The sequence below is a fragment of the Nannobrachium achirus genome (genome assembly GCF_963921795.1).
Source record: "Nannobrachium achirus genome assembly, chromosome: 1".
Classification (NCBI taxonomy): domain Eukaryota; kingdom Metazoa; phylum Chordata; class Actinopteri; order Myctophiformes; family Myctophidae; genus Nannobrachium; species Nannobrachium achirus.
In genome coordinates this window covers 14,526,225-14,547,826 of record NC_137810.1, presented here as the reverse complement: position 1 = coordinate 14,547,826, position 21,602 = coordinate 14,526,225, and the positions used below count along the sequence as shown (strand labels likewise).

The 21,602-nt window shown below is 42.4% G+C and overlaps 1 protein-coding gene across 16 annotated transcripts in view; it reads right to left on the bottom strand.

Annotated features, from left to right (window-relative positions):
- Positions 1 to 21,602, bottom strand: part of kif1aa (kinesin family member 1Aa) — a 100,925-nt gene that overhangs the window by 74,714 nt on the left and 4,609 nt on the right. For all 16 annotated transcript variants that reach the window (XM_080738341.1, XM_080738352.1, XM_080738355.1 and 13 more), the window contains 6 exons: positions 5,501 to 5,574; positions 4,213 to 4,395; positions 3,491 to 3,556; positions 2,806 to 2,984; positions 1,094 to 1,205; positions 815 to 892 (listed from right to left, as the gene is read on the bottom strand). In XM_080738341.1, the coding sequence (XP_080594467.1) occupies positions 815 to 892; positions 1,094 to 1,205; positions 2,806 to 2,984; positions 3,491 to 3,556; positions 4,213 to 4,395; positions 5,501 to 5,574 (692 nt within the window). The remainder of the gene's footprint in view (positions 1 to 814; positions 893 to 1,093; positions 1,206 to 2,805; positions 2,985 to 3,490; positions 3,557 to 4,212; positions 4,396 to 5,500; positions 5,575 to 21,602) is intronic.

Below are 21,602 nucleotides of genomic sequence, written 5' to 3'. Positions count from 1 at the left end.
CTTATCTCTTTTATTTTTTTTGTAAATGTATGCCTTTCTTTGTCATACTACAGTGTCACACAAAAGTAGAAAGAATTACTGATCTAAATTCACATTGCTGTTTTAATTTAGTTTTTGGGGAAAGTGAAAGTCTTTAAATGGGTTTTATAAATATTTGAACAATGAAAAGTATTAACAAGAGCTTATTACCAGAGTCCTGCAACGGACCGGGTACCCGCATATACCCAGCGGGTACCAGCGTTAGCCCATGTTCTCACCATAACAAGGGTGGTTTAAAAGCCTATCTAAAAGAACTAAGAGTGGCAGCCAACCTGGCGTTTATGTAAATATATTGCGACGCAAACACTGAGGACGGCGTGCAGGGACGATTGAGTGCTATGCCATTTGGAAGCACACACACACACACACACGTCTGTAGTCTATTTACTTTACTGCATGTAATCGCGGGTAGCAGGGCGGGCAACAGTTCTGTATTTTGACGGAAGGGCGGTTCTGGTTTAGACTTTTATATAATCGCGGATTCGTGGGTAGCGGGTCGGTCCGCGGATCTGATTGATGACGTGCGGGGCGGACGCGGGTTGTCAAAATTGGACCCGTGCAGGACTCTGATTGTTACTAAATAATAACTACTACACATTGGATTCATTGGAACGCAGATTATTTTTTCCCTTTCCTGAAAAGTAACCGTTTTGGACATACAAGTTTTCCACCCGACAGCGACATTGTAGTATTCATGATGCTTCAATATAGAGAAAGGCACTGTTTGTCCAGTATCCAAACTAAGCTTTTAGCGTTACAAGTTGCTGACAATCACCTTCAGTCTGGTCCCTTTGGCTCCTGTGGAATCAGCCCTCTCACTTCCAGCCAAATCCACCAGGCTGATTTTGCTGACCTGCAAAAGAAAAGACTTCAGTATGAATGGGGTTGTCACAAAATAAAATAAGATATTTACTTGCAACCCATAAAAATGGGTCCCCGACCCATTGTTTGGGAACCTCTGCACTACTGTAATAATAATAATATATCAAATATATATATAGGGCTTTTCTAAGTACCCAAAGAATCGTTACATGGGGAGGAGGAAAAACGTTACCTTCTCGGACGTGTTTTCAGAGTCAGTGTCGTGGCGTTTCTGGGTGAAGATGATGTTGAAGACGGCGTGTGAGCGACTGCTGGTCTCGTTCATGTTGGTGGCGGCCACAGTCCTGTAGAGAAGAATACACTTTCAACAACACTTGAATGGTGGATCTACAGTGAAATACTGTACACTGCACTGAGGAAGGTTTTGAAAATATAAGCATTCAGCAATCACATTTACATACATGGGTACATTACCACTTTCAACCTGGGCATATCTATTTTGGATAGGTTAAACATTTTCAGGTTGAAAGTGATTCATTCTAATGACAGAGGAGATCAAGCTCTGACTGACCAGCTCAAACTATTGAGTTAAAATGTCTAAAATAGGTCATTTTGACACCTCAGTCACCCTAGTGTTAACTTGCCTTACCATAGACAATGGGGACTTTTTGGTTGCATTTCCAATACTCACAGCACAGTTATCATTTTTGGTGCTGACAAGACTGACATCCAACCAAACGTCAATGGGAAGAATATAAAGAGGAATCACGTGGTGATTATGAGCACCTACGGCATGTAGGGCAGCATGTGGGGCGGCATAGCTCAGGGGTAGAGAAACCGTTATTAGAACACGAAAGGTTCCCGAAGGGTTCCCAGTTCGAATCCGGGCTCCCCCTGAGATAATGTCGAAGGGTCCTTGGGCAAGACTCTGAACCCCACGTTGCTCCCGGTGAGCAGGTTGGTGCCTTGCATGGTTTCCTCCGCCACCGGTGTATGAATGTGTGCGTGAATGGGTGAATGTAATGCACAATCTCTGTAAAGCGCTTTGGATAAAAGCGCTATATAAATGCACCATTTACCATTTACCATTTATGTAGAGTTTGTATGTCAGCCTTTCATTGGTTTTTGTTCATCTTCCTCAGATTTACAGTCTTTAATGTATTTAGTGCTGAACTCAATGTAAACTCCATTTGTCCTTCTCCCTCACCATGAATGTTCCCATGCAGTAAATTGGGTCATTAAAACCCATTTAGGCCTAGGATTATTGAATGCTTTAACTTTTGAAAAATAGCAGATATACAAGCTCACAGCGCGGCACCGAGTGCCGCGCTGCGAGCTTGTAGATCTGCTATTTTTGAAAAAGTCGTGAAAATGTGTGCAAATCTTTGAATATATGTATTTTCAAAGCGAACGTTTGTAACTCAAATTTTTGCTTCTGGGTGGTCCTTGGAACTAAATATTTTGAGATAGGGGTCCGTGGCCAAATACATGTCATTTTGGGGGTCCTTCACATGAAAGTATGAGAACCACTGATATAGTAGTCTCTCAAGTACAGACTAACTGAGCTCCAGTTAAGTAAAAAGGACCTTTTCTTTGACGATGGCTAGCCAGATTGCTGACATAGAAACATAGGGTTTTTCAAAAAATCTTAGGATTCAAAAGACACTTATAGAATCGGGTCAAAATTCAAATTTTCACGATTTTTCAAAAATAGCAGATCTACAAGCTCGCAGCGCGGCACTCGGTGCCGCGCTGTGAGCTTGTATATCTGCTATTTTTCAATAGTTAAAGCATAAAATAATAATACACTATAACGTGTACCCGTTCTAAATGGGTTTTAATGAATCCATTCAATCGCGGCCGTGCAAGCATGGTGCACTCGCTAGTCGCTACAGCCTTTGACACAAAACTCGCCCCCACGAAAAGCAAGCAAAGAAGCGTCACCTGGCCTTGTTCCCAGAGTCCATCAGGTCGGAGATGTCGTTGTACGAGGTGACGGCCAGCTTGGACAGGTCCTCCACGTAGGGTCCCATCAGAGGGTGCTCTCGCACGCGCAGGTTGCCCTTGTTCTTGGGGTTCAGCAGGTCGCGCACTCGCTCACAGTAGATCTCCATGTAGCTCACCTGGAGGACGCATTGGTCAACGTTTAGAGTAGGGAGGGATGGGACGATATGAACATTTCATGTCACCATTAGTGTGACCAAAGACATCGTGATTTACGATATTATAGTGATAATCAAATTATCCTCAACATCCATTATCCTGGGGCAGAACATTTGCCAAAAAATAAATGATCTACAAACTCACAATATGTTGTGAGCTTGTAGATTGGCTATTTTCACTACTTCTGTGCAACGGCCTTATATGATGATGCAGGTCTTTGCTTTGCGAAAAAATGTGTAAATTTGAAACTTGGAGATACAAGGTTTCTGCCCGACAGTGACGATTTACTTTGTTGGCCGCCCAGCCCCCAAAATGGAACGAAGGCCGACATTTTATTTAATTTTTTTTCCTAAGGGCCGGCCTGGAATGAACCGGCCGTTCGGGAGTTGTCCCGCTTTTCCCAATGGCCAGCACGTCCCTGGGTGTACATATTGCTCGCAGGGGGCAGGTGGTGATGGGAGCGTACCTCGACGGAGTAGGACATGTTGTTGTCATTGTTGCTGTGGATCTTTGTGAAAAGATCTTCACACATCTGGTAGGAGAAAACCAAGACAAGCGTTAGAACCTTTTCAAACTTTTATTTCAGTCATCCTTTGATTATGCAACATTTTTTAACTTGATGTATAATTAGCTGCACTTGTGTCGCACACTGAAAATAGATCTACCGTACAACACGCCGTGAGCTTGCAGATCGGCTATTTTCAGTACGTGATACAAGTGCAACTAGTATAACTCAAGCTTAAAGGACAACTTTGTTTTTTTTACAAAACCACTTATAGGGAAAGATGAATATATATATAAAAGAAAAGCCATTTTAGCGATTTTGATTTCAGTGGTTGGGGGCATGCGTACAAGTGGCTAAATATGTATTTTTAGACACAATAAGCCAGAGATTTCTTTATTGCTATTCACAGTAACAATACTAGCTCCCATAAATCACATCTGTTCTTGAAAGATTGCGGTGTCCATCTTGGGAATGGGCTTATTGTGTCTAAAATTACATATTTAACCACTTGTATGTTGAAATCAAAATCATTAAAATCGCTAAAACGATTGGAAGCAGTAAATGAAAACATTTTAACATTCATCTTTTCTTTTCTCTAGTTACAATCTAAAATATGAACCCGTGTTGTAAAAAAACAAAGTTGTCCTTTATTAAGACACACGATAATAAGGTGTAATCTCTACCAGAGGAATGATCCCCTGCTGGTCCTTGACATCCTGAAACCCCATCATGGTGTAGGACTTGCCAGAGCCGGTCTGACCGTAAGCGAAGATGCAGACGTTGTATCCCTCGAAGGCATGCTGCAGCATCTCCACACCGATGTCTTTGTACACCTGCATCTGAGACGCAAAGTTGATGTCCTCTGGCTGTGGAGAGAGAGGGCAGGGACAGTGAGGAAAGTCTTTAACACTGTAATTCCATAAAACACCCCAAAGTATCCATTTGTTCTGCTATATATGGCGTTGTTACAGGGGTGCAACAGTTGATCAAACTAATTGATTTAATCAAATATTGCAGGTTTTATGAATCATTAATACGATTATCGATTGATAATTGATTCATAAAAGTTTGAAAGAAATTCAAAAATATATCAAAAATAGGTGAAATAGACAATTTACAAGCTCATAACATGCCACAGATCACAACCCGTTATGAGCTTGTAGATTTGATAATTGGTTAATCCATGTGTTGATATATCATTCTTTTTTATATATTAAAAAGCTTGCTTCTTGATTATTTGATGAATAAAAACATAATCGATAGAATACTCTTTACGAAATAAATCCATAGTTGTAGCCCTGACTTGTTCAACCATTTTGTGTGTTTTATGCGTGTACTGTATATACATGTGTAGCAGATTAGCCCTGCCTGTAGCATGTGTGTGTGTGTGTGTGTGTGTGTGTGTGTGTGTGTGTGTGTGTGTGTGTGTGTGTGTGTGTGTGTGTGTGTGTGTGTGTGTGTGTTAGGGCTGTCACGATTATGACATTTTACATGACGATTAATTTTCTCTCAAATCATTGCGATTAACGATTTAATTGTGTTTTTGTCGTTGACAATTACATTTCTGTTTGGATTTTAGGCTTTTAAGTTGCACATGGCAGATATGACACATAACCTAAATATACAAATAGATTACTGACATATTTGACAACTTTATATTTAAAAAAGAACATTGATAGTGGAAATAGCTGATCTACAACGGGTCGCGATGCGACGCGTTGTGAGCTTGTAGATTTGCTATTTCCACTATTTTTGACTTTTACAAAAATATACGGTATGAACATTTTTCAACATGGAAACGATTATGACGATTATGAAAAATAATCGCGATTATGTCAAATAATCACGATTAGACGATTATGTAATAATTGTGACAGCCCTATGTGTGTGTGTGTGCGTGCGTGCGTGCGTGCGTGCGTGCATGCGTGCGTGCGTGCGCGCGCCCTGTGGGGGTGCAGCAGGAGTGCTTACCGAGGTGTGCGACCAGTAGGAGTAATCAAAGTTGAAGCTCTTGTTCTCTTTGGGCGCCTTGGGGTTCACGATGGCTGAAAGACAGGACAGAGAGAACACGGGTCAGAGCGGGGCTGAGGGCTGCCCATGTGAAACAGGATCTGAGGGAGTCAGCTCAGCATCATGATGAGCTGCTAATGGGCCCAGAAAGGCCAGAGTCACCTCTCCTCTCTGTACTATTAGAGATGCTTACCCGGGGGCGTCACACCAAATTCTGGGCCCTGGGTACAAGGATTCACTGCGGGCCCCCCATGAATGTTAACTATTGAAAAATAGCAGATATACAAGCTCACAGCGCGGCACTCGGTGCCGCGCTGTGAGCTTGTAGATCTGCTATTTTTGAAAAGAAATGTGAAAATGTGTGCAAGAAACCTATGTTTCCATGTCAGTGGTGCTCAAACTTTTTCATGTCAAGGACCCCCAAGATGATATGTATTTGGTCACGGACCACCCCCCCCCCCATCTCAAAATATTTAGTTCCAGGGACACATGTTCACGACTTTTCAAAAATAGCAGATCTACAAGCTTGTATGTCTGCTATTTTTCAATAGCTAAAGTTACTAGGGCCCCTCCACCTTGGGCCCTAGTAACTCAGTCCCACTTCCCCCCCCCCCCCCCCTTGTGACGCCCCTGCCGAGACCTCTCTGAGAACAATGACCAGTCAATACAGGAGGACAGATAGGCATGATTAGAAGCCCATTAGAGTCATCAGGAAGATGACGCAGCGAGAATCCTGGGGGAAATAATCATTCTATGATAATCTGGGCGGGTTCTTCTTATTATCTTTCTATATATATCTCTCTCAAGGTTCAAGGTTGTACTTTCTTGCTACGTCTTATTGTACAGGTACATAAGAGTAAAACTTGTTTTTGTTTGGCATCCTTCATACAATGCAGTGGTATGTATAAAATAACAGCAAACAATATAATAACAGCAAACCACATCTAAAAAATTATAATAATCTAAAAAGGGTAATAATAATAATGAGAAAAATAACGAGAAAAGAAAAGAGCACCCTCAAATGTACAGTGTAAAGCTGGTTGCACACTGGACTGTGTTTTCTCGTTGCGTTTTGGAAATCCGAAATCCTCGAAAGCATTTTTCAGGCCAGGAAGAGAGAGAGAGAGCAAAGGACCCAGTGGCGACAGTTGCGGAAATCGGAAAAAATCAACCCTGGTCCGAAAATAAATACGAAACGGGCGGCAGTGTGCAAACGTGATTGACATAACGTGAGGTTGATTTATTCACGCGCTTCGAAATTCACCCCGATATTCGGCCCGAAAACCGCAGCAGTGTGCAAAGACCTTAAGTTTGGCATATTCTATACGCCAACAGCATATTTTTTCCAGAAGTTGCTACTGTACTGTACTTAACTTTTTTGTAAAAATCTTATCTATTTGTAGAGATAATTTCAATATTTATGTGTGTTTTGTATGTATGAGATTATTCTTTTGTGAAGTACACAGAATTTCCAATTGTGTTAAATGTGCTTCAAAAAAGTAATAATTGTACTGCATACAGTACCTGACACCACTGAATTCTTGTTTTAAGTAAGTTCATCATCTCTGAACCCTACAACGTGCACAAGTGTATTTTGGAATTTTCCACGGACCGCTTGAAAGCAATTGAATCAGATGTGCTGCAATGCTGCAGAAACGCTTTATATATTTTAAAGCTGCATGTATGTATGTATGTATGTATGTATGTATGTATGTATGTACGTACGTCGTACGTACGTAAGTTAGTTAGTTAGTTAGTTAGTTTTATTAGTTATTAATTTTATTAGTTTTATAGTTTTATTTTGGCTCGTGTTGCAAATAATTGTTTCAGTTCTTTCTTCTTTCTTTGTGAAAAGTGTGCATAAACTGCACAAACTGTGTTTCAGTTCTTTGTTTCTTTGTGTAAATTGTACCAATCGTGCAGTAATCATGTTTTTGTTGTCTTATAATCCCGTAAGGGACGGGTCTTAAAACAAGGTGTGAAAATAGCATTGTATTCATTCATACTGTAGATCAGGGGTGGGCAACTTTGATGATGACGAGGGCCACTATATTTCCACCTTCACTCCAGAGGGCCACATTGCATATTGCTACGTCCTACTTTGTCATTCTAGTATCTCATAAAAAAATAAGCAAAAATATCAGATATACAAGCTCAAAACAATCAGCTATTTTTGCATCTTTATAATTTGAAACCTGATTTTTTTTTAATATATTTTAATTGGAATCCTGAAATGTAACATTTTGATTTAATTTCAAACGCATTTAATTATATACTCATGTTAACTTTATGAACTTCAATACAAAAACATTTGACATAAAAATAAATACATTTTAATACTACTATACTAGTCATTAAGCTACTAACATAGACTGACGGAATTAAAGCAGGTCATGTTTGGTATTCCAGTATTAACCTGCGGGCCGCATTAAGTGAAGGCCCTCGGGCCGCCAGTTGCCCATGTATGCTGTGGATTGTACTGTAAGCATCCTTTTCAACTAAACTCCAGGGGCTAGTTTGACTTTAAAAGGCTGTCATAGCCATAGGCTACCATCAGCACAAGGAGATGTAGTTTCCCCCACCTTACACACGTATCTGTGACCTTAAGTGAGGTATTGATTTGTTTAGTAAAGTCAAGTGGCTGCAGAAGGGAGTGGGAGCCAGATTTTCTTTATCTGATAAAGGTTTACAAGCCAATTACAGTCTGGTTTCTGTTTTATCTCAACAACAGCAACCCTTTGTTCAAATGATAATGCAGCACTGCTGCATCATTACACTCGAAACAGCCAACATTACATTGTCTTTGAGACTATGCCGGATGTCTGAATTCCACCTTAAAAGGTTGGAAACGATGTCACGGCACAAATACATTAGTCAAACCCTTCGTAACTTATCTTTACGTCTCGGACGATGACAGTTTCCAATCTGCTCTGACCTAAGACATGACTGAGTCACCTCACCTCCCAACGTTGAGCACTTTGGCACCAAAGAAGCATACACTGCATTTACAAGTATAGCACTAAAAGCTGTAATTTGACGAAAATGGTATACTGTATATTTTATAAAGCAGAGCAGACTGTACTTGTATAAGCTAGCTGGATATAAAATAAAAAATGCAGGAAAGACTGCTGAGGCCAATAAATATGTGTGTGATCAGAAATAATGGCCCAGTGGACCAGGGAAAGCCGGTGAACATCAAATCTACAGTATTTGTCTGCACGAGAATAAAGACCCATATCCCTAGAAAATCAATACAGCCCAACCAATAATACAGCTTTGCACAGAAGAAAACACACAAACAACTGCAGGCCTATCCTAAAGCGATAGCATCGTAATAAACCTCATGTCGTTTTTACGAGGCCTTTTACGACCCTACGGTAAAAGCGCGCAGTTAGTGCTGCGATCACGGATGCATCAATTCAGGTGGCTCTTGTTTCTCTGAGGACACATGTCGTTGTTGTCGGGTGAAAACCTTGTTCGTTTTGCATTTATCTTTTTAGAAATGATTTAAACTAGTGAAAACAGCCGATCTACAAGCACAGGTGCGAGGCGTTGTGTGCTTGTAGATCAGCTGTTTTCACTACTTTTGTGCGACGGCCTTGTACGATGAAGCAGGGCTTTACTTTGAGAAAGAACGTAAAAATGTGAAACTTGGAGATACAAGGTTTCCACCCGACAACGACGATATGTGCCACGCATCCAAAACGAGCTTGTAGAGCTGCTATTTACGCTCTTTTTCATGACACTGTTGACACTGTTGTACGACGGAAAGTTTTAATAGGGCAGTTGCTAATCAGACTAATCAATTTAGTCGATTACTGAACACACTTCTCAATTATTTGACTAATCGTAAAAAGTACCAATAGAATAATTGCTAAGGAAATAATGGATAGTTGCAGCCCTCGCTCCCAGCGTGAGCTAACGCAGTACAAAGTGTGCCGATATGGATAAATAACCCAGAGAGGTGGATGATTTTATGATTACTTCAGCGTTAAGCGGCCCTTGCGTAGCCTGGTTGTGCCAAGGATGAAAAACTCTCTTTCTCTTATCCCAGAGAGCCCCGGCAGACACCATTTTGTCTCCTAATGCAGAGATGGGGTCGATAGCATAAGAAAAAGCCCTGGGCTAAGTACAGTACAGTACAGTACATGCTTGAACGAGAGCACACACACTTATTGCCCCCCTCTCTCTGGTTTCAGATTGTGGAATATAGGCCAGGGTGGCTGCCTGCGGTTTAGGGTTTCAGGCCCATTCCTCATCATGACAAATAGATGAGGCTTCATTCACTAGGCGTGATGTATCCCGGCACTGTCACTGGAGAAATACAACATATAACCTACGGTACGTGATATCGTCGTTGTCGGGGGAAAACCTTGTATGTCCAAAACCGTTCGTTTTGCATTTATCATTTTAAAAATGAATTAAACTAGTGAAAACAGCCGATCGGCGTTGTGTGCTTGTAGATCTGCTGTTTTCACTACTTTTGTGCCACGGCCTTGTATTATGAAGCAGGGCTTTACTTTGCGAAAGAACGTACACATTTGAAACTTGGAGATACAAGGTTTTCACCCGACAACGTGATATGTAGAATAGGGATAGGCAAATATGACTAAGCCCTTCTATAACAGCTAAGGATGGGACGATATGAACATTTCATGTCACGATTATTGTGACCAAAGAAATTGCTATTTACGATATTATCGCGATAATCAAAATATCCCCAACATCCATTATGCTAGTGGGGCATAACATTTGCCAAAAACAGCAGATCTACAAGCTCGCAACGATTTGGTAGAGAGTGAAACAAACTGTATCAAGTACGTTATTTCCAACTATAGAGGGTTTAAGTGGTACTGGATATGCAGCTCGGCAAATAAAAGGTGAATTGATCCCAGTGCATGACGGAGGATAATTTCACGATAAATTTAAACCTCCACGATACGATTATCGTCCCATCGATGATTGCTACCGATGTCAGATTTCTTCTTACAATTGTAATAGCATTGTAATTCAATCATTTTTGATTACTTCATCAAAGTAATGTAAACAGATTACCGGTACACAACATTACTTTAAACGTAAATGTTTTAAATAACCCTGTGTATGTACCCCATAAATCTGAGCTATTCAACTAAATTGTTCAGGGGGCCACGTTGTCAGCTACCCAAGGGGCCGGGGGCCGGACTAACCCTTAAACATCTTAGTATGTTGAGGTTGCCTCTACCTCCAAGCTCTATACGGAACTAGAGCTTTATTGCACAGTGGAAGACCACTGAACCCAGTCCAACAGGAAAATGTTATTACCCAAACAACAAATATTACAATAAATAAATACATTTATAATACATATAAATAATAATAAATATAAATAGCCAATATTATGTCTGCATTCTTTGCCAGAGCCAGTGTTTCTCTCAACAGTATGACTGTCTGACATACTCTCTAGTGTTCCTCATCTCCTCTGCTGCTATGATTCATACCGTAACCGGCCCTCCAGAAAGTAGGAGTGTCCTGTTTCCGGAACAAAGCAATTACCAGAGAGCAGCGCCGATTGGCGGGTCAGATGAGGGCCCAGGACCAGTGACCAGGCAGTGCTTGGTGTGCTTTAATCACATTCGGTAAGCAGGGATGACGCTTTAGAGCCGCTTTATCGGCCTCACAGAGCACGTCTCCTCCTCCATGCCTCTAACGCACTCCTGGTTCCTGTCAGCCCACCCCTGCTTTATGACAGCCAAGCTCCTTAATAGCGAGGTGTTGAGTTTATGGACGACGCCGGCTCTGGGTGCCTCGTAATTAGACAGGTTGTCTTAACAGCTTGTCTGCATGGTGACAGCAGGAGGTGTCGTCTGCTCTGTGTGTGTGTGTGTGTGTGTGTGTGTGTGTGTGTGTGTGTGTGTGTGTGTGTGTGTGTGTGTGTGTGTGTGTGTGTGTGTGTGTGTGTGTGCGTGCGTGTGTGTGTGTCTCTCTCTCTCTAACTCATCAGTCATCACTGATGTCTACAGTGCAAGGCAAACGCACACGCTGCCACCGCATGCATCTTTTACCGCCATTATAGCTCCTTTCGGAACCACTCACTCCACGGCTATGGCGCTCCGAGATGTGGTTCCTAGTCAGGGCATGCCCAAATGAGTTATTGCCGGCAATGCCGGGGGTGGTTCGCCAGGTAAACAACCGCTCTTACCGTCACCAAGCGTTATATCCAAAAAGCAATGGTCCTGTTCCGGTCTCTTGCATCTCTACTTTTTTAGCGGCGGGGGTAATCCAAGCGATTTGTTGAAGCAATACTTTAAAAACGCTCACTTTGTCAGCCCGGTCTGTGTTTTTTTGTCAGCCTGTTGCCATTTCTCGCGGGGAAATCTCGCGACAGGCTCCCATTACTCTCGCTTGAGATTAATGGCGAGTCACGTGGTTGCTTCCGTAACATTTCACTGGGAAAACACAGACCGGGCTGACAAAGTGAGCGTTTTCAAAGTATTGTTTCAACACAACGCTTGGATTACCCCCGCCGCTAAAAAAGTAGAGATGCAAGAGACCGGAACAGGACCATTGCTTTTTGGATATAACGCTTGGTGACGGTAAGAGCGGTTGTTTACCTGGCGAACCACCCCCGGCATTGCCGGCAATAACTCATTTGGGCATGCCCTGACTAGGAACCACATCTCGGAGCGGCATAGCCGTGGAGTGAGTGGTTCCGAAAAGGAGCTACCGCCATTACAATCGTGATTATGTGCTGCGATTTCCAGGTCCTCATTCAGATTCTAGACAGCATTTTAGGTTGTTTGTTTGCCACTCAGCTGGTGGTTGTTCAAACTACTGTAGGTGATGCCGATGGCTCTGTTACGGGTGACCTGCTCCAGTCAATAGCAGAGGAAATGGCTGCATCAGCAGGTCTGGCAGACGGCATGTAAACCCATTGACAAGAGTCTGTGTAGCCTGTAGCCGCTATCACACACCATGCCTAGCGCTGGGAAGGGGTTCAGATGGGGACTGCGCACAGCACTGCACTGTACTCTGTTTGACAAGTTAAACCCTATTACCCTTAAACCCTGTAGCCTTCATTGACTGGGGTCCCCCAGGGGTCTATACTGGGGCCCTTCCTTTTTTCCCTTCTACACCAAGGGGCTCTATTATGATCCAGGTCTTATGCCTTATGCCTTAACTTCTTTGCCTTTTTTTTACTATTTTGAAAAACATTTTTAAATGCTTCAAATGCTGATCTACATCTGCACGTTGTGAGCTTGCAGATCAGCTATTTGAAATATTAAAAAAAATATGTCTATATAGTAAAAAAAGGCAAAGAAGTTAAGGCATAAGGCATAATACCTGGATCATAATAGAGTCTCTTACTTGAAAATAGCTGATCTACAAGCTTGCAGCATGTCGCAATGCACTGTGAACCTGACAGTGTAGATCGGCATTCGGAGAATGTTCCCATAGTTTTGCCAAATGTTCACCTATCATGACATGCCCAGAATAGAAACGCTAGGGTTCGTGTGGGTAAAGGCAAGGGTAATGAAACCCCCATGCAGCATTGTTACCTCTTCACCCCCACCCCACCAGTAAAAAAAAAACGCAAAATAGTTTGAGAGAGGGAGAGAGTAGGGAGAAAGAGGGAGAGAGAGGGAGAAAGGAGAGAGGGAGAAAGGGGAGAAAGAGGGAGAGAGAGGGAGAAAGGAGAGAGGGAGAAAGGGGAGAAAGAGGGAGAGAGAGGGAGAAAGACGGAGAAAGAGGGAGAAAGAGAGAGAGAGGGAGAAACTGCGAGAAAAGAGGGCAAAAGAGGGAGAAAGAGGGAGAAAGAGGGTGAAAGAGAGAGGGAGAAAGAGGGAGAATGGGCAGAGAGGCTATCACCACCTGCATACATAAACTACCTGCCAAACATCCGATGGTACTCACTCTCACCCACTTTGGGGTTTAGCGCCAGAAACATAAGCACTTATTGTTAGCACTTAGTGGTAATTCCACATGTTGTTCTCTATGATCTCAAACAATAACTAGACACACCAGTGTCTAGTTGACTAGACAGGGGTCCCTGGTGACCAACATTTGGCTATTTTCAGCGAAGAGATTTGGTGTAGAGATCTAAGAGATCCCTGTGGGGCTCCAGTCAACAAGGTGTATATAGAGGTTTATAGGGGGAATGGTGGTGCATGGTGGCGCAGTGTGTATCGCTGTTGTCTCACAGCAAGAAGTTCCTGGGTTTGATTCCCGCTGGGGACGCTGTGGGTGCTGGGGGGCGTGTTCTCTCCTCCGTGTCATCAGTGCCCATACCCTAAGTGGGGTTGGCAAAAGGGCCTTTCTGTGTGGAGTTTGCATGTCTCCTAGGCAGGCATTGACACTAAGGCTTGCCCACCTGCCCCCGGCAGGTAAATAAAACCTTCGGGCAGGTGAAGTTGGCTTTTCACTCAAGATATCTGTATAAACACCCGAACGTGGCCAGCGCACTCTGTCTTCTGGTCTGTGGAATGTAACAAGTGTGAAACCATATAGATATTCAATCATAGCTATGTAGGCATTTGCATTTGAAGGTATGATTTTTTTTTAGCGCACAGCCCCATAAAGTAAAGAAATAAGTGTTAAATTGAGAGGTAATTAAAATCTTACCTACAGTATCATTTTATAATGGACAATTTACTTTTCGGGCAAGTGGGCATGACCTTCGGGCAAGTAGAACATGACCTGTACTTGCCCGATGGGCAAGTGCCTCTGAGACCTTAGTGTCAACCACTGCTAGGGTAGCTACCCTCACAAAAAACATGCATTAATCCTGGTCTCTATACTGCCTCCCCCTGGCCAGCCGGGGAGCCTGATGGAGGGGAAAGGAACTGGTTGGAATAACAGGTTTCTTTCACGCGCTACGTCCAGCTGGGGAATCTCTCCCCTGTCAGGTGAAAAGAAGCGACTTGGAATCCTCATGCATAGAAGGAAGCATGAGGTCAGTCCGTTGTCTCCCCAGGTTGGCAGAGGGAGTGTAGCGCCCAGGATTACATTAGATAATTGGCACTGGGTGAAAAATGGGTTTCAAAATCGTGGGATAAAATTAAAAAGAAAAACCCCAGAAACACGGTAGGGTTTAAGTGGTTAAAAACACCTATATTTTTTTTAATAGTGTTTCTAAGCTTGTCGTTAATCCTCAAACTTTAAACTTTCTCGCATTTACTGTAGTATGTAACCAATAACAGCTTGCTGTGATAAAGTGATCATTTCCACTCCGCCCATGAGAAGAATGTACTGTATAGCAAAAAGAGAAATTCATGTTGTCTTTAGCAATGTCATTAATCCCTGTTACAATGCATAAGAACCATTGTTAGGCAAGGAGCTGTTCCATATCCCCTTGAAGAAAGGCCCCTCATTCCCAAAGGCCTGCCTCCTGAATCTTAATCCAGGTTGGCATGGTGGTGGGGAAGATATTTCTGCCAGGCCTGCCATTCTCCTGCTTTGTGGGAACTAGGCTATTGACCCATGCATGGGTGTCATGAAGCACAAAACAGACGTGAGAAATCCCCAATGTCCCTCTTCCTCCTTCCCCGAGCGAAGCTGCTAGCTTCGAGCTACAAAAGGACAAGAGGGCCATTTATACCCCTTCTCTATACCCCCTCCAGACACTGCTACCAGTGGGCTCTTTCATGACATCACTCCGCTCACATCTCGGCGCCCACAGCCAAGCCATTGACTCTCCCCGAAAAAGCACAGTCTGTTCGGCTGAAAAGCACTGCCTAAGAGTGGCTTTGTGTGTCTGCGCTGAGCAAGGCTTGAACCAGCTGTAAAAAAGATGTCCAAGTCAAAAAGTGAAGGTTTTGTAATATTGGCTGCTTTTATGGTACACACACTTTCATCTGTGAAATGGAACTCAAATATTATCGCCACTAAGTCTAAGGGACAAATTCTGATTATATAGATTTAACAGAAGATATTGTAGAATTCTCCCTAATGTGTCATTAATAATACAAAAATATTCAACCATTTGTATTAACACAAAAACTAGAAAATTTAAATTCCCCAGAAAACAGATAAACTTGCTGGAAAAAGCTGAAAATGTATTGGATACATCATGTTCAGTCGGGTTGATCAGTAATTACAGTCCAGTACGCACACAGCATAGTCCTGTTGATCTTAACAAGACAAAACTCGTACAGTAGAAGAACAACATCGTAAAAGCATGTCAGCATAAGACCGAATTCATACCAGAAGTGGTATGCCCACATCCCACATTCTGAGAGAGTGGGGCGGTTCCTTGCATTGTCATGCTCACGGCAAGGGTCTTCAACAGGGGGTCCGGGAACCCTAGGGGGTCCTCAGAGTTACTACAGGGAGTCCTCCAAATCTTTGTGTGACAGAAGCTTTTTTTTCCTCCTTTTTTATGTTAACCACTTGAACCTGTCCATATTCGGAGAACTTTAGCTGAAAATAGCCGATCTACAAGCTCACATTTTGAGCTTGTAGATCGGCCATTTTCGGCAAAGAGGTTTGGTGTAAAGGGGAAAAAGAGAAGACTAAGTACAGAGTGAATGGTCAAGTTTATTAGGTATTGACGGTTCAAGTGGTTAAATATCTGAAAACACAAATTGACATGAATCCAAAATACACTGAAACTATATGGTATATATGGGTTGTGGGGGTCCCTGCTTCATCTCTCTCTCGACTAAGGGGTCCTTGGCCTGAAAACGTTGAAGACCCCTGCTCTATGGCAAAGAGGGACCACCACTTTTACTGCCAGGACAGGAGGCGGGGCAGCAAAAAGCGCAGCGACAAAGGTTCAACTTTTCCTCTGCCGCAGTGTGGCGAGACAGAGCAGCAGCCAAACAGAAGCGTGCTGTGGAATATGACCAGCCGCTTGCTGCTGAAATAGGCACGGACTAGGAGTTCAAACAAAAGTGATGAGGAAGTTTTAGACGTTTTGTACACACACACACACACGCACCCATTTAACGGAATAATGCAGCAGTAAAAGTCGCTCCGGTTGCTGGTGTGAATTCAGCGTACTGCAAGTCGCCTATCTTTCCAAGTTAGATACCATCAAACAATATGCTTGGGGTGTAATTAAAACTGTGGCCTCAGCCTTGCGGGGTCAGGAATCCAATTCGGCGACTAATTCGAACAGGAAGCCTCCAAGGACACCGCAAAGGTACAGTACACATGCTGTCGATGCATTCCCAGTGGACGGCCTCTGATCTAAGATTACATCACTGAAAGAGACAACGGTGGCAACAAAACACCCATCATCCACTGCTCTGGAGACAGGGGAAGAAGATGAATGCAGTGACAGACGTCAGCCACTTTTTAGGGGCGCAATCACAGGAATCCTTTGCAAACTGCACGGGAGGATGCAAATTTTAGAGAAAATAATGAAAGTTTGTTTTTCTTTTAAAGGACCACCTCACCTCTGGAACAACCAGATCTTTTATTTTATTGTTGTTTGGGACACGATCAACACAATCCTGAGTTATTTTTTGTGTTCAATCTGTGTTTTTAGCAATATCATGCTACAAAGCATCATATGACCAGTTGTAGCATGCTGAAATCCTAAAATATCTAAAAACACAGATTGAACACAAAAAAATAACTCAGGATTGTGTTGATCGTGTCTCAAACAACAATAAAATAAGATCTGGTTGTCCCAGAGGTGAGGTGGTCCTTTAACCATCTGTCTTCTCACATTGTGTTTTATAATGCAATTCCAATGGGTCCTGGCTCATGGGTGGGGATGGTCGACTTGGAGGGATTCATCCAACTGAGATGCCTGATATGTACAGGTATTTATAGACTAATAAATGGGGGGGGGGCACGCTATAAAGCCCCCCAGTGCATTGAATATGCGACAATAGGCATTCGTCAACATTGAATCTGCGGAAAAGCCGTTCAGCTTGTTGTCCCCAGTCACCCATGACATGAGGAGGGGGGGGGGGGGGTACACGAACTACGAAGGCTAAATTAGGCCGAACTGTAAATATTTCAGGAAGTCTCATTCATTATTGATGAATGGCTTTACCTTGCTGAACGGACTAGATATCACATATCTCTCCAGTCTCCTCTTAATGAAGCCCTATATGCTTCGTTGTACGACGAATGGCGAGAATAGCGGATCTACAAGCTCACAGCGATGCGTTGTTGCTTGTAGATCTGCTAGTATTATTGTCGGGGGAACATTTTAGCCTGGAATGACATGCCTAAAATTGGGCCACCGTGTTAAACATGGTTGACTAGGGAGCTCTCTTAACACGCTGGCATGCTAAGGAATGCAGGGCAGTCTGCACTGCAGTACTTTGCTACGCCTCTAGTTGCATGCACACAAACTATGCACAAGACTGTGACCATAGGAAATGAAGGCTACACAGATGTGTCTGTCTACTGTAGCAGTACCAACATTGTTATAAAAGTGGTACACTTAAAGGGATATTTCACTCTCAAAAAAACTTCTGGTCATTTTATCGTCTAATCAGGCTTTTATGAACACCCTGAACAGTTTTTAAGTTGCTTGATTCAATATTTAGATATCTATACTATAATTTTGCGAATGTCTGAGTGAGTGTCTGTCTGTCTGTCTGTCTGTCTGTCTGTCTGTCACAGCGTTTCTCCTCAGTGGCTGGAGCAATTGATCTGAAATCGCATCACCATTAGCATATGAACACACCTGACATAACTGTGAAGCCCGTTTGTCACTTTCACAAATCATATGCTGTATATTAGCATTTTTATGGTGTAACTACTATCTATTCTGCATCTAGCATGAGGCATATCTATTCTGCATCTAGCATGGGGCAACATGTTTAACAAGCTCTGTGTGTGTGTGTGTGTGTGTGTGTGTGTGTGTGTGTGTGTGTGTGTGTGTGCGTGTGTGTGCGTGTGTGTGTGTGTGTGTGTGTGTGTGTGTGGGGGGGGGGGGGGGGTGTTGGCTGGCCCTCTTTCAGATGTTGTCATGTAGATCGGTGCACAGTATCTCTGTAGCCTTTAAACGAAACGGGTATTTCTTACATTAATGCTCCTACATATTATCATGCAAGCACCAGAAAGTTACTTTCCATCCCTCATATACTGTGTGCACAGTGCACACCCCATAACCCACACACTGCACATCATTTCGGAGCTCATATCTTTGTGGGTGTGGGTGGGTGTGTGTGTGTGTGTGTGGGGGGGGGGGGGATATGTTGTCATGTAGATCGGTACACAGTATCTCTGTAGCCTTTAAACGAAACGGGTATTTCTTACATTGATGCTCCTACATTTATCATGCAAGCACCAGTTACAGTTACTTTCCATCCCTCATACTGTATGCACAGTGCACATCCCATAACCCACACACTGCACATCATTTTGGAGCTCATATCTTTGAACGGGTAAGGGCTAGTTTGATGTAAATGTTATCAGGCCCTCCAGGCCCAGGGCCTCTCCCCATACACACCCATTGTAACTTCAAACAAAGATTTTGAGCATGATAGATTCATTAAAAACACCCATTATTTTTTTATGGTGACTCATAATACCCTCCTAGTACGTGAGCAGGCCGTGTTTTTCCGATACCTTTTTTCAATTCATTTTTGTATTACATTTTATCCATTTTCCTAAGGAATTATTACAAATAAATGAAAAAAGTTATCGAAAAAACAGCCTGCTCACGTATTAGGAGGGTAGTGAGTCATCAGAAAAAATAATGGGTGTTTCAAATGAATCTATCATGGTTAAAATGGAGTTTGAAGTTACAATGTGTGCGTATGGGGAGCGGCCCTGGAGGACGAGGGCCTGGTAACATTTACATCAAATATCTAAATACTGAATGAAGCAAATTAAAAACTGTTCAGGGTGTTCATAAAAGCCTGATTAGACGATAACATGACCAGAACATTTTTTGAAAGTGGAATATCCCTTTAATATTTACTCTCTGTTATGATACAACTACTTTTTTTTAACCCCATGTACCCTGCCAATGCCATCCATATTTCCAATGCGTAACAGTGCACCACGTTGTGAGCTTGTAGATCTATTTTCAGTGAAGACTGAGAAAAGCATAGTAAGTATAGGCCTCTGGGAGACCCCAGTCAATGAAGTACAGTATATTAAATGTATATGAAAGGCTGTCATCATTTGTAAATAATCAATGGTGGAGTACTTTTACTCAAGTATTGTGTACTTAGATACCATTTTTAGGTACTTTTATTTGAGTGTTTACTTGTTTTACACCATTACATCTCAGAGGCAAATACTGTATTTCTTACAATTATTTGACAGCTTTAGTTATTACTTTGTTATTTAAAAGCCTTTCAGAACATTATTATGTCAGAATAGCACTTCTCAATATGATGATATCATAAATATAGTGACGTTATGCTTCAGTGATCAATCATTATTTGATCATGAATCAGTACTGATTAAGTTGATCAAATTAAATTTAGATGAAATTGAAGTTTAATAGATTAAAACCTTCCATGGGCTATGCAATGTTCTCACACTTGGCCGACTAGCCGTTTATTGAGGGGGTTAGCATTTAAAATGAACACAGCTGAGAATGATTAAGCTAAGTTTCACCCAGCAGCATGTCAGAAGATGAGGCTAGCAGCATAAAGTAAGTGAATTAATAGCATTTCAATAAAATAGTCAGTTGTAGCTAAGACCAGAGCTGCTGCTCGGTGATATCTTGGAGACAAGAGAGGTTAAACAAGGTAACATGTTATGCAATTCTTGCATGCTAACTGACCTAGGCTGCAGCATTGCTAAAACACCTTACACCTAATAGTCTACATCCCAAAGACGGCATTTACGGACAGTGTGAATTTAGGATTGAAGGAGGTATTAGGATAATACAAGCAGTGTTTCACTGCTGAAAGAACATATTTTACTTTAGTTAAATTTCTACTCGATTCTGGCAGAAAGGCCATTAAAGAGCCTGGTTTGAAAGCAGGAGTGGATCTGAGGGTGCCAGAGTGAATTCTAGGGGTGCCAGAGTGAATGTGGTCCCACCCAAATTGACAGCTTTCCCCACCATATGAGATCCATGAAAACGTTGGATTCCACCGGGCCGCGCTGACAGACAATGCTAGTGATTCCATGCACCAGACGCATCCCAGAAGCATCCCAGAAGCAGGGAGTGTGCCTGCTTTGCAATAACTAAGCACCCCGGTCTGTCATTTTTCCATGGAGAGCAGCCAAATAGACATCATATTGATATTATAATATCTAAGGTTTAAAAACTCAGGACCACCATGCAGATTTCACAGGGCCAGCCATTGGACATGTTCTGCATCCACCACTGATTGAAACGGTCATAGATTCAATATTGTACTGTACTGGCCTGAACCTACATGGCACTGCCGGTCTGACCAATATGTCTGAGTCATAGTGTCAGGGGCTTTGTCAGAGTACGCGTTGTACCCGTCTGTCTGTGTCTCTTTTGTGCCCAAATATGGAAATGTCTGTCTGTCTACCTGTGTCCCTTTATGCCCATATGAGATGTGGTGATACATGATGTCATCAGTATATGCTCATACCGGTATATGGGCATGCTGATATGCCCATTTTAGAAGATCTCTGTATCTATCAGTCCATGTCCCTTTTATGTCCATATATGGAGATTCCTGATGTCATACATTTATGTTGTCATAGTGAAAGAATTAAAGAGGTTGAGTTTAACAGAAAATGAGAAATATTTATAGAAATTAAGACATTGGCACTGTATAATTGTATTGTCAATTAAGTAAAAAATGCTGTATAAAAGTTTAAATAAGCAAATAGTACTGTAAACTGCATTACTAGTTGTAAACGGCAACCTCCTCTCTCCATCTGTATGGATTGATCTTATGTTTGTGTTTTACTCATGTATATATACACGATAAAGCAACAACACTAAGCGTCACACAGCTTGGATCATTTCCCTCCGGTGAATAGACAGATATCTAGTAAGATACTGTTTTAGCTGAGGTAAAAAGGTTTGGTGTTGCCATCATGTTGTTGACAGTAGGCAGTGGCACCTCCTATTTCTTAAGCAGCCTGATTGAAATGTGATGCCAAGAACTTAGCTCACATTTCCCAGCACAGGCCTTGCTCATTTCAACCTCAGGATGGAACCATTATGATT